This window comes from Dipodomys ordii, unplaced genomic scaffold, assembly GCF_000151885.1.
Source record: "Dipodomys ordii isolate 6190 unplaced genomic scaffold, Dord_2.0 Scaffold23, whole genome shotgun sequence".
Lineage (NCBI taxonomy): Eukaryota > Metazoa > Chordata > Mammalia > Rodentia > Heteromyidae > Dipodomys > Dipodomys ordii.
In genome coordinates this window covers 3,720,969-3,736,517 of record NW_012267239.1, presented here as the reverse complement: position 1 = coordinate 3,736,517, position 15,549 = coordinate 3,720,969, and the positions used below count along the sequence as shown (strand labels likewise).

General features: G+C 46.4%; 1 protein-coding gene across 2 annotated transcripts in view; it reads right to left on the bottom strand.

The window, feature by feature from the left end:
• Ap1b1 (adaptor-related protein complex 1, beta 1 subunit) overlaps positions 1–15,549 on the bottom strand; it is a 50,814-nt gene that overhangs the window by 23,426 nt on the left and 11,839 nt on the right. For both annotated transcript variants that reach the window (XM_013014402.1, XM_013014403.1), the window contains exons 2-5: positions 6,933–6,995; positions 3,548–3,653; positions 1,783–1,918; positions 926–1,171 (exon numbers count right to left, since the gene is read on the bottom strand). In XM_013014402.1, the coding sequence (XP_012869856.1) occupies positions 926–1,171; positions 1,783–1,918; positions 3,548–3,653; positions 6,933–6,969 (525 nt within the window). In that variant the 5' untranslated portion in view covers positions 6,970–6,995. The remainder of the gene's footprint in view (positions 1–925; positions 1,172–1,782; positions 1,919–3,547; positions 3,654–6,932; positions 6,996–15,549) is intronic.

The window sequence follows — 15,549 nt, the reverse complement described above, 5'->3', positions numbered from 1 at the left end:
CTCAGGCTCACACTTGTAATTCTAGCTACACAGGAAGCTGCTGAGGCTCCAAGCTAGCCGGGACAGAAAAAGATTCCATTTCTAATTTACAAGTCAAAAAAGGAAAAAAAACCTAGACTCGAGGTATTGCTCAAGTGGGAAAAAAACCAAGGCTTTGAATTCAAGTCCTTGTAACAGTGTGCATATATGCGCGTGCGCGCACACACACACACACATACACACACACACTTGAGAGAATATTTTCCTATGTAGCTAAGGCTGGCCTCAAACTCGCAACCTTTCTCACTTAGCTTCCTGAGTACTAGGATCATAGGTGTGTGATGCCACACTACTGGCATGCGCTTCATTGTAAATAGACCCTGGCCAAGGTGCCTTGCAAAATGCTGCCATCATCATGGATGGAGCCCAGGCTACCTCCCAACATGTCCTGGTGTCCTGCCTTCCACAGTATGCTACTTCAAGGGTGACCCCTTACTTTCTGCAAAGATGTTAAGGAAAAGGAAAAGAGCCACACATTCAGAATATCACACTCAGATGTTTTGGTGACAAGATCATCACAACGACAGTGACTGGAAGGGGAAGAGGGCGCTAACAATGATGCATACTGTATGCCAGGCCAGGCATGGCACTTCCTAGCACTCCAGGCAGCCATAAAGCAAGTGACCCTTCTTACTAATGAGGAAGAAAGCTGTGGAAGGTCAGCAAGCCTGAGGACACACAACTCACTAGAAAGTCAGAGAAGGGAATTCAGGCCTAGTTCCCTGCGGAGACCATTCCTGAACTATGACAAGGCAAGGAACAATTAGCAACTCAGTGGGACTCTGACTTCTAGGAACTGGGGGTACCCAGGCTGACAGTCAAGCCAAGGTCTCCTCACACAACCCAGGAGGCAGAGGAGGTGGCATGGTGAGTGGCAGTGGCTTACCATGGGGTTGGAGTCAGAGATGAGGTCTTTAAGGGTGTCCAGGAAGCCCTGGTCTTCCACCAGCTGGGCATTGATGTCATGGAGTTTGGCGACACACACAGCTGCTGTCTTTCGCACATATGGATCCTCATCCTTCAGGCACTTCCGGAGTGGCTCACATAAGTACTCTGTAATCTTGTCGACTCGGATGCAGCCCATGGTCCGCACTGCCAGGGCCCGAATGAGGGGATTGGGGTCTTCACAGTCCTGAGGAGAACCAGCCATTGGCCAGGGCAGGGCAGATGAGCTACCTATGGCTTCCTATTCTTCCTAGCTTGCAGCTCTCCCACGGTCAGTAGAACCCAAGTAAATGGCAGGTGATGGATACTGAGCGGTCACCAAATACCATGGCAGGGGATCTGCACACTGTCTTACTAATCCTCACAGCAGATTACAATTGTGGCCCTGTTCCACAGGTGAGGAAGCTGAGGCTATTGGGGAAGATGGGAAATCACCCAAAGTCACAGAGCAGATTCGTGATCTAAACCCACAGCTGCCTAGTACTAGAACTCTGTTTTCCATATGTAAGCTGGATCCTCATCTGGGGACAGAAAATGTAGAGGGGGTAATCTGGAAGAAGCACAGAGCTACTCTCAAGACACTTGCTGAATCCTGCTCTGGCAAAGACAGCGCAAAAGCCAGCCAAGTTTCTGGGAAGATAGGGAGCCCTCTGCTGGAGGAACTGGCCATCAGCCTGTGCAGGCAGACACAGTCTGACAGTCTGGAAAGGAGCCTCAGCATCCCAATCCTAGGCCCAAGGACCTTGGCTCGCAGCAGTGGGCAACCCTTGTCCCCCCTCCCACTGAGCTCCTAGTCACCTTCACAAAGGTGTTGACGGCCATGATGGCCATATCAGGCTGGCTCTTGGCATAGTTCATCAAGTACAGGTACACCAGCTTCTTCAGTTCCAGGTTGTCTGTCTGCATGCAGTTCACCACATCCGGAAAGAGGGCACTAGAAGGTCAAAGCTGAGTTAGTAGAGGACAGCCTGAAGGAGGGATGTTCAGTAAAGGCTTGGTGCTAAGGGCTTAACATACTTAGTCTAATAGCAAGAAGATAATACTGCGGATCAGAAATGTCAACCTGTCTGAGGAGGCAGGTCTGACTTATGACTCCTGCTATCCTGGATGGAATTCTTCCCAAGATGGTATCTAAGGGTCCTAGAGGGTCTCAGGCCCTCTTGAGCTGAGAAATATAGAGACCAATCTTCTGTTTCTGAACTATCACCTCCCCTCTTGATTCTTACTTCCCAAGCCCCAGTGGGCAGTGTCTTTGAAGCTAAAGGAGAGGTGTCACCTTGGGAGGTGACACACCAGGAAGAAGGGTGGGGGGCAGGAGGAAGTACTGAGGAACCTGACTTGCTCTCTGGGACCTTCTGCACCAGCAAAGGAAGCTCTTTTGAGGTGGAAGAACAAAGACATTTCCTCTGTGAGGAGATGACTGCAGTATGCTAGTGGAAGGAATTGGTCTTGGAAGGAGGCCAGTTTTCCATCAGATACCCAATCCTTCTGTGAGTGTCCTCAGCAGGTCTCTGCTGTTTCTCCTGAGTTTGTGGCAGGAGGGCCTTGCCTGGGCTAGCCCGGGGTGGGCAACCGTGGGAAAGTCTGGAGCAGTGGGATGGTATGACAGGCAGGTCCTGGGTGGAGAGCTGCCCCACATAAATCTTAGGTCGCTGAGGCAAAGATGACACTTAAGTTCCTGGGACTGAATCCAAGTTCTGACATTAGCCATGGGACTGTTAGGCAGTCATTTCCCTCACTTTTTATCATGTTTCTTTGGTAGTAAAACATCATTGCCTACGATGGGAATTTAAGAACTACTGAGAAATTGTATCTGAAAGTACTCTGCAGATTCTCAAGCACTGCAAACATTGAGTTGGCATAAAATCCATCCCTGTCTTTGGGGACTTCTCAATCTGATGGGCAGCTAAACATGAGAACTGTCTAGACTTGTGCTAGGTGAAGGAACAGAGAACAAATGCTGACTTCAGGGGAGCAGGCTGGCGTGATGAGGGAAGGCAACAGAAGCCAGGTGTTGGGTGGGCTTTAAGCAATGGGAGAGCAAGCTGGTCATGGGCATTCCAGGTGTCAGGAACGCTTGAGTGAAGGTGCAGTAGCCCGCCTACTGCTCCAGCTGCCAGTTGCAAAACAACAACAAGTCAGAGAAATCCAATCTGCAGGGATGTGTATAAATTTAATGTTGTCTGGAAACTTCAATCAGGGAGTACCAAACAAAAAAATCCACATTTCCCATTCTTTTTAAGAGCTGGCCATACTTGGGTCATCATCTCCAGCAGCGGCAACTCTCTGGAGCTTCTGAGAGGGTCCCTGACACATACACTACCACCACTACTTTTTCAACCCATCTGCTTCATTTGTTTTGTGACTGCCAGAGCCACTGGCATTTGAGCTTGTGACTTTTGTGAAACAAAGCATTCTGTTTGGAACAGGGGCTCACAAAAGGAGCTGTATGAGGAGGCATGGGTCCCTAGATGGCCCTAAAGGAGAGATCCCAACTGGACCCAATCGAGGACTTCCTCCCATCAGCCAGTGTCCAGCAGCCACTTGTCCTACACCTGCACACCTGACGTCTTTGCCCACGGTCATTGATGCAATCACTTTCTTTACTGCTTCCTTCTTCTTTTCCTTCTTGTCACTGTTGAGCTCGGCCTTCAGCTCGAAGATCTCTCCTAAGAAAAGGAGGCAAGCATGAAGAGTCCATCCTTATCCCCTGTCAGGGGACAAATGCCTGCCCTAACTTCTCAAAGAACTAGGGGGAGACAGAAGGTAGCGTAAGACCCCTAGCTTTGGGTGGGACATGCAACAGTGAGGGATGCTTAGGAGAGGAATTGCAGTGATGGAAGCTTAGAGGCCATGTTGAATTGAAGCAATAGGAACTATAGTGGTCGTGGTGGTGGTGCAAGGTCCTGAGGGAGTAGAGTTGTGGCTCTAAGTGACAGAGTGCTAACCTTGAGCAAAAGAGCTCAGGGACTAGGCCTAGGTCCTGAGTTCAAGCCCCATGACTGACCCAAAAAAAAAAAAAAAAAGCAAAGCTGTCTTCAGCTTTTTCACTGTAAAGACTCTAAAAGCTTGCTGGGAAGGTGGCTCAGTGGTAGAGCGCTTGTCTTGCATGCTCAAGGCCCTGGGTTCGATTCCTCAGCACCACATAAGCAAAAAGAAAAAAGCCAGAAGTGGCGCTGTGGCTCAAGTGGTAGAGTGCTAGCCTTGAGCTGAAGAGCTGAGGGACAGTGCCCAGGCCCAGAGTTCCGGCCCCATGACTGGACCCAAAAAAAAAAGACTCTAAAGGCTGAGTGTGATAAACTCTGGGTTCTCAAGGATTGAGGGGAAGCAGGATTTGATCAATACCATACGTCTTTCCTGTTTTCCTAGGACCACAAGCTCAAACAGCTGGCTCAGGGTTTCACTTCCTGAGTGACAAGTGGTTGCTAAGCTTGGAAATGGTGGAAATGGGAATTCAAATGTCCCATGAGGGCTCTAGTATATAATAAATTGTTCTTAAGAACTTGATGATTCGGACAAAGGAAACAAGGAAGTGAGGTTGCTCTGTGGAGATAATCAGAACCAGCTAACAGGCTAGGGAATTTCCTGAGCCTTTCTCTGAGCTGGCATCACATCTCCTCCCTCATTACTTTCACACAAACTCTGCATTCCCCATTTGACAGATGAGCAAATGGAGGCTGTAAAAGGTCCAATAATGTACATGCAACTAGCAGGGGAGAGGGCAAAAGTGCAAAACCCTACCTGCTCCCTCTGAAGCTCATGCTCTAAGTCCTTAGGCTTAGGCCTATCCCAGATGATCCTTTGCCTCTCTGAACCGGTTACCCTGCCTGTCCTCCACCTCTTGCTTGGGCACTATACACAGAAGTGAACACTCATCTTGGAGCCTGGCACTGGGTGGCCTGTATTAAGAGTAGCTGCTGCTGCTATTGAGTTGTCTTTGGTAGAATGGAAGCCCCAAGTTTTCTTCTCAAGATCTATTACTATTATTATTATTATTTTATTTTCTGGCAATGGTACTGGGGCTTGAACTCAGGGCCTGTGTGCAGTGCTATCCCTGAGCTTTTTGTTGTTGTTGTTGGTAGTAGGGAATTGAACTCTGGGCCTGGGCACTGTCCCTCAGCATTTCAGCTCAAGGCTAGTGCTCTTACATTTGAGCTACAGCATCACTTCCAGCTTTTTCTGCTTATGTGGTGGTAAGGAATCAAACCCAAGGCCTCATGTATGCAAGGCAAGCGCTCTACCACTGAGCCACCTTCCCAACCCCTCCCTGAGCTTTTTCACTCTACTACTTGAGCTACCACTCCACCTCCAGCTTTTTGGTGGTTAATTGAAGAGTTTCACAGACTTTCGTGTCTGGGCTGGCTTTGACCTGCCATCCTCAGATCTCAACCTCCTGCCATGATTTACAGATGTGAGACACCAGTGTCCAGCTCAATTTTCTTGAGGTGGAGGTAAAGAAGGACTATTAAGTTGGGAAAAGTGCTGTCAAAGTTCTAGGTGGACTTACAATGAGAAAAAAGAAAACATGACTGAATAATATAGTGCTCACTATAGAACTGAGACTAGAGACTTGAGAAACAGCTAAATGGTTAATAAAGAACCATTATCTAGCACAGCCTTGAGAAAGGGCCACTCAGGATATTGCTCAATAGAGCCAGGAGGAATCTGTACATCTTGCAGTTCTAAGCTAAAGAGGGTTAAAGAACATTTGTCAGTCACAACATTTCCATTTCCTTAAAAACAAAAGGAACCAAAATATCCAACAAAATAAGCCTAGCTTAGCACATTTTATTTTATTTTTTAATTTTTTTATTTTTGCCAGTTGTGGGCCCTGAACTCTGGGCCTGGGCGCTGACCCTCAGCTTTTCAGCTCAAGGCTAGTGCTCTACCACTTGAGCCATAGCTCCACTTCTGGCTTTTTCTGCTTATGTGGTGCTGAGGAATCAAACCCAGGGCCTCATACATGCAAGACAAGCACTCTACCACTGAGCCACCTTCCCAGCGCTTAGCACATTTTATTGGGGCAAACTTAGTTAACTTAATACCAGTCATTGGAACTGCTTGGAAATATTTATGATAATGTCAAAGGAAAAACAGGATGAGAACTTTTCAAAAAAAAAGTGCTCACCCATGAGGACCAAGTATATACTCAATAGTGTACACGCATGCACTGCAATCTGGGGTTGCTGATAGTAGTATATGGTGTTTTTGTTGTTTCTGTGACAGTCCTGGGGCTTGAACTCAGGACCTGGGTGCTGTCTCTGAGCTTTTTTGCTCAAGGCTAGCAGTCTACCTCTTTGAGCCACAGCTCTACTTCCTTTTGTTTTTAATTGTCCAGGCCTCCCCAAAAGAGAGAAAGAAGCCAGGTGCTGGTGGCTCATGCCTATAATCCTAGCTACTCAGGAGGCTGAGATCTGAGGATTATAGTTCAAATCTAGCCCAGGAAGGAAAGTCCATGAGACCTTGATCTCCAATTAAACACCAAAAAGCATAAAGTAGATATGTGCCTCAAGTGGTAGAGTGCTAGCCTTGAATATGAAAGCTCAGGGACAGTGCCTAAGTCCTGAATTCCAGCCCCAAGATATGGGAGAGGGACAGAGGGAAAGGGAAAGGGAGAAAAGAGAAGGGAGAGAGGGAGAGGGGGAGAAAGAGAAAAGAAGCCCATTATAGTCAAACATTTTTAAACTACAGGGAAGAAAAAGGGGAAAAGCTTTTTCCCACACTTAAGGCTGATACCTACCTTTCCGTTCCTGAGCTCTAAAAGGAGCAATCAATCAATTCCTTACACTAGCAACAACTCAAGGTTCTGGATCCACAGGTAAAGAAGCTCTAGGCCGCTCTCATTAGTGCCTTCTGGTCTTCACCCTATTCCTGCTCCAGCTCTCCAGAAAGCACTCAGAAGGGTCAAGCAAGGCAAATAGGACAGACCCAGAATGAAAACACAGTACCTTTCTTAGTTGTGGTGAAGTATTTTGAGTCAGTCATTTTGGTTCCTTATTAGTGGCCGGACTCTGCAAGACAGAGAGGGGTGACTCTGAGCTGTGTTCTGTTCAATTTTCAGTTAGGATGAGCAGAAGCGGGAAGAGGAAGGGCATTTAGCACACATGAGGCAGGGGAAGATAGCAGTTTATCTTTCCCACGCAAATGACATATTAGACTATGGCTGGTCAGATTTTGGAGGATAATTTTTTTTTTTTGGGTCCGGTCGGCCTGGGCGCTGTCCCTCAGCTCTTCAGCTCAAGGCTAGCGCTCTACCACTTGAGCCACAGCACCACTTCCGGCTTTTCTTTTTGCTTATGTGGTGCTAAGGAATTGAACCCAGGGCCTCAGGCATGCAAGGCAAGCACTCTACCACTGAGCCACCTTCCCAGCCCTGGAGGATAATTTTTTTTTTTTTTTGAGTGTGTGTGTATGTGCCAGTCCTGGGGCTTGAACAAAGGGCCTGGGTCATCTGAGTCTCCACAGAGTAAAAGCCACTTATACCACAGTCCAGCAGCTCCTTGGTACTGCTCACCTCGCCCTACACTGTTTTTTTTTTTTTTTCTTCTTCTTTTTTTTTGGGTCCGGTTGTGGGCCTGGGCGCTGTCCCTCAGCTCTTCAGCTCAAGGCTAGTGCTCTATCACTTGAGCCACAGCGCCACTTCCGGCTTTTTTTTGCTTATGTGGTGCTGAGGAATTGAACCCAGGGCCTCATGCATGCAAGGCAAGTGCTCTACCACTGAGCCACCTTCCCAGCCCCCCCTATACAGTTCTAAAGGCATCACACACAGGATTTATCCTGAAGAGTCAGGAGGTCCTATTAGCACCCTGTAAGTGCCAATGAGCTTGGGGAAGATGAGGAGACAGGTTTTTTCTCTTCACAAGTTGTACCAAACTTTTTTTTTTTTTTTAATGCTGGTCCTGGGGCTTGAACTCAGGGCCTGAGCACTGTCCCTGAGCTCAAGGCTAGCACTCTACCACTTGAGCCATAGCACCAGTTCTGTTTATGTGGTACAGAGGAATCGAACCCAGGGCTTCATGAATGCTAGGCAAGTACTCTAGTACTAAGCCAAATTCCCAGTCCCTCAAGGTGTCTTTCATTGCCCAATGGAAAACTCATTATGTGAAGTACAATAGTACTAAGCTCTCCTCTTTCACTCAAAAAGCACTTAGTAAGTGTCTACTACATCAATAGCTTTTTGGGACCAACAGATAAAAGATAAAAGGATCAAGCCCCTACAATACATGGCAGAGGCTTCTGAGATAGTATTCTGAGATTTATTAAGAAGTGATCATGTTCTGAGTCTCTATTAAAGGCAGGGGTTTCTAGGTATTATTTCGTTCACTCCCGTCATTAGAATGATGAATGGCTGTAAACTCCATCATACACACGAGGAAACAGGCTTGAAGATGTCATGTAACTTGTTCAGTCACATCGTCTCAGCACAGTGCTATGTTCTATAGATGAGGGGATTCTGTTTCATCCATCTGAGAAGGAGGATGGTAGCTAAGGGATCAGACCAAAAAAACTTCCAATTTACCTGTATACAGGTGTGATGGCACATGACTGTCTTTAAAAAAAAGGAAGCAAGTTAGGAAAGAAAAAGGAAGAAGAGGAGAAAGAAGAGGGTATGAAGAATAATTTGCTAAGCCGGGCACCAGTGGCTCACGCCTGTAATCCTAGCTATTCAGGAGGCTGAGATCTGACGATCACAGTTCAAAGCCAGCCTGGGCAGGAAAGTCCGTGAGACTATTATCTCTAATAAACCACTAGAAAACCAGAAGTGGTGCTGTAGCTCAAGCAGTAGAGAGCTTGTCTGGAGCTGAAGAGCTGAGGGACAGCACCCAAGCCCAGAGTTCAGGCCCTACAACCGGACCCCTCCCCCCCAAAAAAAGAATAATTTGCTGAAAAACACTACTCCTTACATGGGACCATGAATGTACTAAAATAAAAAAACAGGTAAAGCTTGACATACCTGCCCCCATTTTTAAAGTATCTTTGCTTTAAGCCCATTCTCTCTGAAATCACCTTGCACTCACCTTGGAATCCAGGAGGGTAACATCTTTAAAATGGCCAGAGACCATAACAACCCTTAAGGAACAATAGAGCCTCCTTAGGAGACTATCCTTTAAGCAAATGATAACTTGTCTATCCTGACCAGTGCTGATAACTAAAATAATGATCAACCAGGTCCACACTTTGACCAGGACTGTTTAATAATTATATATACTTGTGGTCCCCTGCCCCTTAGATAGCTAAGTACTATCTTCTCATGGTATGCCATGCCATGTAATGAATTTCCTTTGTATCATAAACACCTTTTTGGCTGTTTTTGTTGTAGTTGATTTTTTTTTTTTGGTTGGTTGTAAGGCCTGCACTCTGTCCCTCAGTTCTTCAGCTCAAGGCTAGCACTCTACCACAGTGCCACTTCAGGCTTTTTCTGCTTATTTGGTGCTGAGGAATCGAACCCAGAGCCTCATGCATGCAAGGCAAGCACTCTACCACGGAGCCACCTTCCCAATCCCAATTAGTTTTTTGAGACACAGTCTCATTATGTAACTCAAGCTGTCTTGGAGCTAACTTGCCCTTTCCCAGGAAGGCTTAAACCTGAAATCCTCCTGCCTCAGCCTCCTGAGTGCAAGGATTACAGGAATGAGCCACCATGCACAGCTCATACACATCTCCTTTGCACTTGCTATGCAGGGGCAACATGAAATTGTGCAACACAGGATGGGTCAATTTATATTCCCTGGAAACAAACCAAGGTAGCAATTTTTTCAGCACAACTGTTTCTCCAGGTTTGGCTTGTACTGGCTAATATTTATGAAGATATCCCCCTAGCTGATTCTTTGTTTCAGTAATCAATGGGAAACAAGCATGGGCTGTCTGAGGTTGCCTTGAGTCCTTTGTGGACCCTGACAGAATAAAGGAAGAAAGACTGCTGATAATCAGGATAAAAAAAAAGGACACAATGCCATTTTCCTCTTGCTTTGCAAAGTGGGAAAGGTGGATGGCCTTTTGCAATGGGAGCTGCAGGAAAGAGCAGAGAAGACAGCCTTGTTTAATGATGTAAGTCCTGCAAAGGGATCTCAGAGGAGACTGCTGCATTTGATGGTACAAGTTGCGCAGTGGGGCATCTACTTTGCCAGTCCCCACAGTATGAGCCAGGGCTCCAGACAGAACCACAAAGGGAGAATAGACCACATGGCCCTGCTCACAGCTCTGCATATGGCAAGTGTTCAATTGACGTTAGTTGAAAGAAATGAAAAGGGGCCAGTGGAGATCTCGGGAAGCTCAGCCTGCTCAGAGGGCTCTGTTATGTAATGAGTTAGCATTTATTTTTCAATAGGAATTAACTGAAACAATTATTTTGGTGGTCTTGGGGATTGAATTTTGCCTTATATTTGCTAGGTTAATTATTTTTTGTTTATACATGAAACCACTTCCCCCAAAAACCATCACCAATCCAGAAGGCTGTGTGTGTGTCTGTGTCTGTGTGTGAGTCTGTGTGTGTGTGGTGTATTTGCCAATACTGGGGCTTAAACTCAGGACCTTGTGTTCTTACTTGGCTTTCTTGTGCCAACAGCTGACATTCTACCATGAGATATGCCTCCAGTTCTGGCTTTTTGCTGGCTAAATGGAGGAAAGGCTCCTGGATTTGAATGCTCAGGCTGGCTTTGAGGATCAACCCTCAGGTTGTGATTCACAGGTGCTTACTTTAGAGGTTCTTTATAAAGCTTTAAGAATGTTCTAAGGAGCTCTAAGGGCTGGGAGAACAAGATACTTCTGATATCATAAAGAGCTGCAAGGCTCAAGAAATTACAAACATGAGCACAACTGGAAAAAATGTATGCAAAATAGGACATCCTGTTCTCAAGGTTAACCTTTTTTTGAGCATGTGTGCTATTACTGAGGTTTGCACTCAGGGCCAGGGCATTCTTCCTTAGCTTTTTTGGCTCAGGACTGGTGCTCTATCTCTTATGCCACAGCTCTCTGGTGGTTAATTGGAGATAAGAGTTTTACAGGTGCTGGCCATGGTGGCCCACGCCAGTAAACAACAAGGATGAGGCAGAGGATCATGAGTTCTACGTCAGCCTGGGCTATACCTTAAAGGCTGGGAAGGTAGCTTAGTGGTAGAGTTCTTGCCTACCATGCATGAAGCCCTGGGTTCAATTCCTCAGTACCACAAAAACAGAAAAAGCTGGAGGTGGTGCTGTGTCTCAAGTGGTAGAGTGCTAGCCTTGAGCAAAAGAAGCTCTGAGATAGTGCCCAGACCCCAAGTTCAAGCCCCAAGACTGGCAAAATAAATAAATAAATAAATAAATAAATATTGCCAACACTCACACCTGTAATCCTAGCTACTCAGGAGGCTGAGATCTGAGGATCACGGTTCAAAGTCAGCCTGGGCAGGAAAGTCCATGAGACTCTTATCTCTAATGAGCCACCAGAAAACAAGAAGTGGTGCCGTGGCTCAGTGGTAGAGTACTAGGCTTGAGCTGAAGAGCTCAGGGACAGTGCTCAGGCCCAGAGTTCAAACCCCAAGACCAAAAAAAAAGTTTTATAGGCTTTTCTGCCCAGGCTGGCTTTTGAACTGTGATCCTCAGATCTCAGCCTCCTGAGCAGCTAGAATTATAGTTGTGAGCCACCAGTGCCTGGCTCTCAAGGACAACTTAATCTATAAAGAGGAATGACAGAAGCTAAAACTCAAAGAACCACAGAAAGTAACACACATACCCCTCCAACATTAAATCTTAAAAGGAAACAGCCAGGTGTGGTGGTACAGGCCTATAATGCCAGAAGGATGATGAGTTCAAGGCCAGCCACATAGTAAGACCTTATTTAAAAAAAAATAATAAAAAAAGCAAACAAATCCACCCAGAATCTAGAAGGAAATAAGAGTAAACAAGCACCAGTGGCTCACACCTGCAATCCTAGCTACTCAAAAGGCTGGGATCTGAGGACTGTGGTTCAAAGCCAGCCCGGGCAGAAAAGTCCATGAGATTCTTATCTCCAATAAATCATTAGAAAACCAGACTTGGTGCTGTGGCTCAAGAGGCAAAGCACTAGCCTTGAGCTGAAGAACTGAGGCACAGCACCCAAGCCCAGAGTTTAAGATTCACGATGGGGGTGGGGTGGGGTGAGGAAGAACTTCAGGGCTTCTCCAGAGTCCTTTCTTCCCCAACCATAGGAAGCTGTCAGGAGTATATTCCTCCTCTGTAGTAGGAACAACACAGTATCTGGAGGCCACAATATAACCTGTTAGCAGCAAGGGTGTTTTACACTACTGACCAGGAGGCGGGGTGGGCTTTAAGGGATCTTTTATGGGAGAATAAAACGGGTGTGGCAGTGTGCAGCTGTGTTCCAGATCCTCAGGATTTGCTTGAGCCCAAGATTTCAAGACTAGCCAGGACCACATAGTCCCCTGCTTGGGTTGAGGAGTAGGGGGTGAAGCCAGACAGAGCTGCAGGGTCAGCTCATCAAGCCAGTAGAGCTGCTGACAGGCAGGCACCTCAGGTGCTCATGGACACTGCATAGCCTGAGCTGCCAGCGTGGGCTGCTGCTGACCTCTGCGGTGTCTACTCTGCAGATCCCTCTGCAGAGGGCCCCACAGGACTGATGATGCAGAAATCGTATCCCTCTGAAGGTGATCCTATCCAGCAAATGAGAGGAGCAAGGGAATGCTGGGCAAAGAATGCTTTGGAAAGCTATACCAAAGCCCAGATTTAAAAACAGCAAAGCCCACCACTGGGAAAGTTCCCCCACACCTCGGGCACCTACTGAAGGGCGCCTTCTCTCTGCATCCTTTTTTCTGTTATGAGTTTGCTTGTGTTATTTGTCTCTTGGATGCCAGCTCAAGAGCAATTCTGCATTCTCTCTGCAGGAATGGGGAAAACTCTGTCGCTCAGTACTAGGTGGGGCTTGCAGATGTCCTGGGAAGACATGCTTTTCCAGGCCCTGGTGAGTTGCTGCCAGGCACTGCATCCCTACTACAGGGATGACAAAGGGGTTAAGTCCTTTTCCTTGAAAGTAGGTGGCAAGTTAAGCAAGAAAGTCCAGGGTTTGGGCTTTGTCTTTGGAAGTGGCAATGCTTACAGGGACCATCTTGGTCAGAAAGTGCTTTGGGCAGTATGACGAGTCACTTGCTAAGGAGTGAGAATTCTGGGCATGAACCCTTTAAGTTAATCACTTCCAGGCCAAGGAAGGCCTCAAGAGGCTAGCAGGGGAAAGCTAACAGAAGGTGTTCCTCTGTTTTTGTCCCTGCTGTGTCCCATTCAAGTTGATGCGTCATGCCTATACAATACTAATACTTCACTGTTCCATCTCTGAAATAGTTCCTCTTACCTCCTTTTAGACTTAAAGGAACTGAGCAAGAAGACCCCAGATATAGTTGCTTTAAGCTCGCTAGATGATAAATCTTTGTGAGAATCTACACAACCCAAGAAAAAAAATGGAATGTGATCAAAACAGAAAAATTAGGTCCTAGGAAGAAAAGCGAAGCAAAACAAAAACAACCTCATGAAAATACTGCTATCTACCAAGTTTGGATTTCAGCCACCAAAGTTAGGACTGCGTTTAACAAGTCCTCAAAAATTTCAAGACTTCATATATCTATGTATAATTTTTTTTTTTTTTTGCTAGTTCTTGGGCTTCAACTCAGGGCCTGGACACTGAGCTTCTTTTGCTCAAGGCTAGTACTCTACCATGTGAGCCACAACGCCACTTACAGCCTTTTCTGTTTATGTGGTACTGAGGAATCAAACCCAGGGCTTCATGTGTGCTAGGCAAACACCCTACCACTTAAAAAGTCAATTTGGATAATAAAAATCTAAGAAAATACTGAATACATTTCAACTTGTTCTCCAGAATCTCAAAATTGCTACTACTAATAACTTTAAAAAAGATTACAGGGGCCGGGCGCTGGTGGCTCACGCCTGTAATCCTAGCTACTCAGGAGGCTGAGATCTGAGGATCGCGGTTCAAAGCCAGCCCGGGCAGGAGAGACCTTGAGACTCCTATCTCCAATAAACCACCAGAAAACCGGAAGTGGCGCTGTAGCTCAAGTGGTAGAGCGCTCGCCTTGAGCTGAAGAGCTGAGGGACAGTGCCCAGGCCCAGAGTTCAGGCCCCATGATTAAAAAAAAAAAAAAAAAAGTACAGTCTTAAGAACTGTTAACCTCTACAATTCCATCTTCTCCTGCTGCTGTCTGTACTTCACCAGTGCCTTCTGATATGGGACAATGAGGAAAGCTCACTAAAAATAAATGTAATTGGGGCTGGAGTGTAGTGGGGGGATAAAATGTACATTTAGCACGCATGAAGCCATGCGTTCAATCCTCATCACCACAGAAAACCAAAGGAAGAAATGCAAAAAACACACATCAGGGACTTCATTTATATCATTTATATTAAGTTCTAGAATAAACAGAAGAGGCAAGAACAAGGTCCTGAGTTTAAGCCCACAAAAAAAAAAAAAAGGTGAGCATGAGATATTAACAGGATTCCTCCAGAAAAAAGGGAGGTAAGAGATTGTTCATCATTCCTCCTCTTATAACTTAGAAATTTTTCTCTGTGTGTTACCAGGTCTAAAAGAAGAAAGGTTGCATCTATTGAAAACACCATTCCCTTCTTTGCTCATTCTCTAGCCTCAGCACAGACTCTGCTGCCCAGAGAAGCCTCTGTGTGCAGGAGGCAGCAGCCCCCTGACATTAGCCTCAATGGTGCCTCATACTTCTCCAAGCTCTCCCCACACCTCTAATTTGAGATCTGTCCTGTGTATTGCTTCAACTTAGTGACTGGCAGTATGCCTGGCACATTCCAACAGTTCAAAAAAATGTCTGTTGGCACAATGAATGAAAAGGTAGATTCTCAAGAAAGTCACCAAATCAAGGGTCCGTTACTGATCAAGATAAATAACAGAAAGTGAAAACTGCAGATCAGGAATGTAAAGCTTTGCAGTTAACTTTCAGCCAGCACAGCAAATGGCAAGACTGATTCAGTGCCAGTATAGCTGCCAAGAAGTCTGGCTTTGCTTCCAACAGCTGAGCGACCCTGGGAAAATACTCACAAAGTAAAAGTCCAACTAAATTGCTGGTTTTTCAAGTCTATCACCATTCTTCTTCTTTTTTTTGCCAGTCCTGGGGCTCGAACTCAGGGGCCTGGGCACAGTAGTGACTGTGAGCTTCTTTTGCTCATGGCTAGCTAGCACTCTACCACTTGAGACATAGTGGCTTTTCCTGTGTACGTGATGCTGAGGAATCGAACCAGGGCTTCATGCACACTAGGCAAACATTCTACCACTGAGCCACCTGCCTAACCATAGAGCAGGGATTCTTGTCAGCACAGCTCAGGCAAGCTCTGCACTGGGCTGACAAATGTGGGGCTGGCTCTGCTGGCTCATGCTCTGAACAATGCAGGCCTCTGGTGAATCAACAAGGGAGCCAATAGGTGTTATGAGAACAACCAGAGAAACAGCGCAGGAAAGAAAGCTCAGAAAAAGACTTGACCAGGTCTGATCCAGTTGCCACAACTCCTCTCTGAATGCAAAGACATCCATGCAAGGAAAACCACTCCCTGAAGGTCTCTGTTA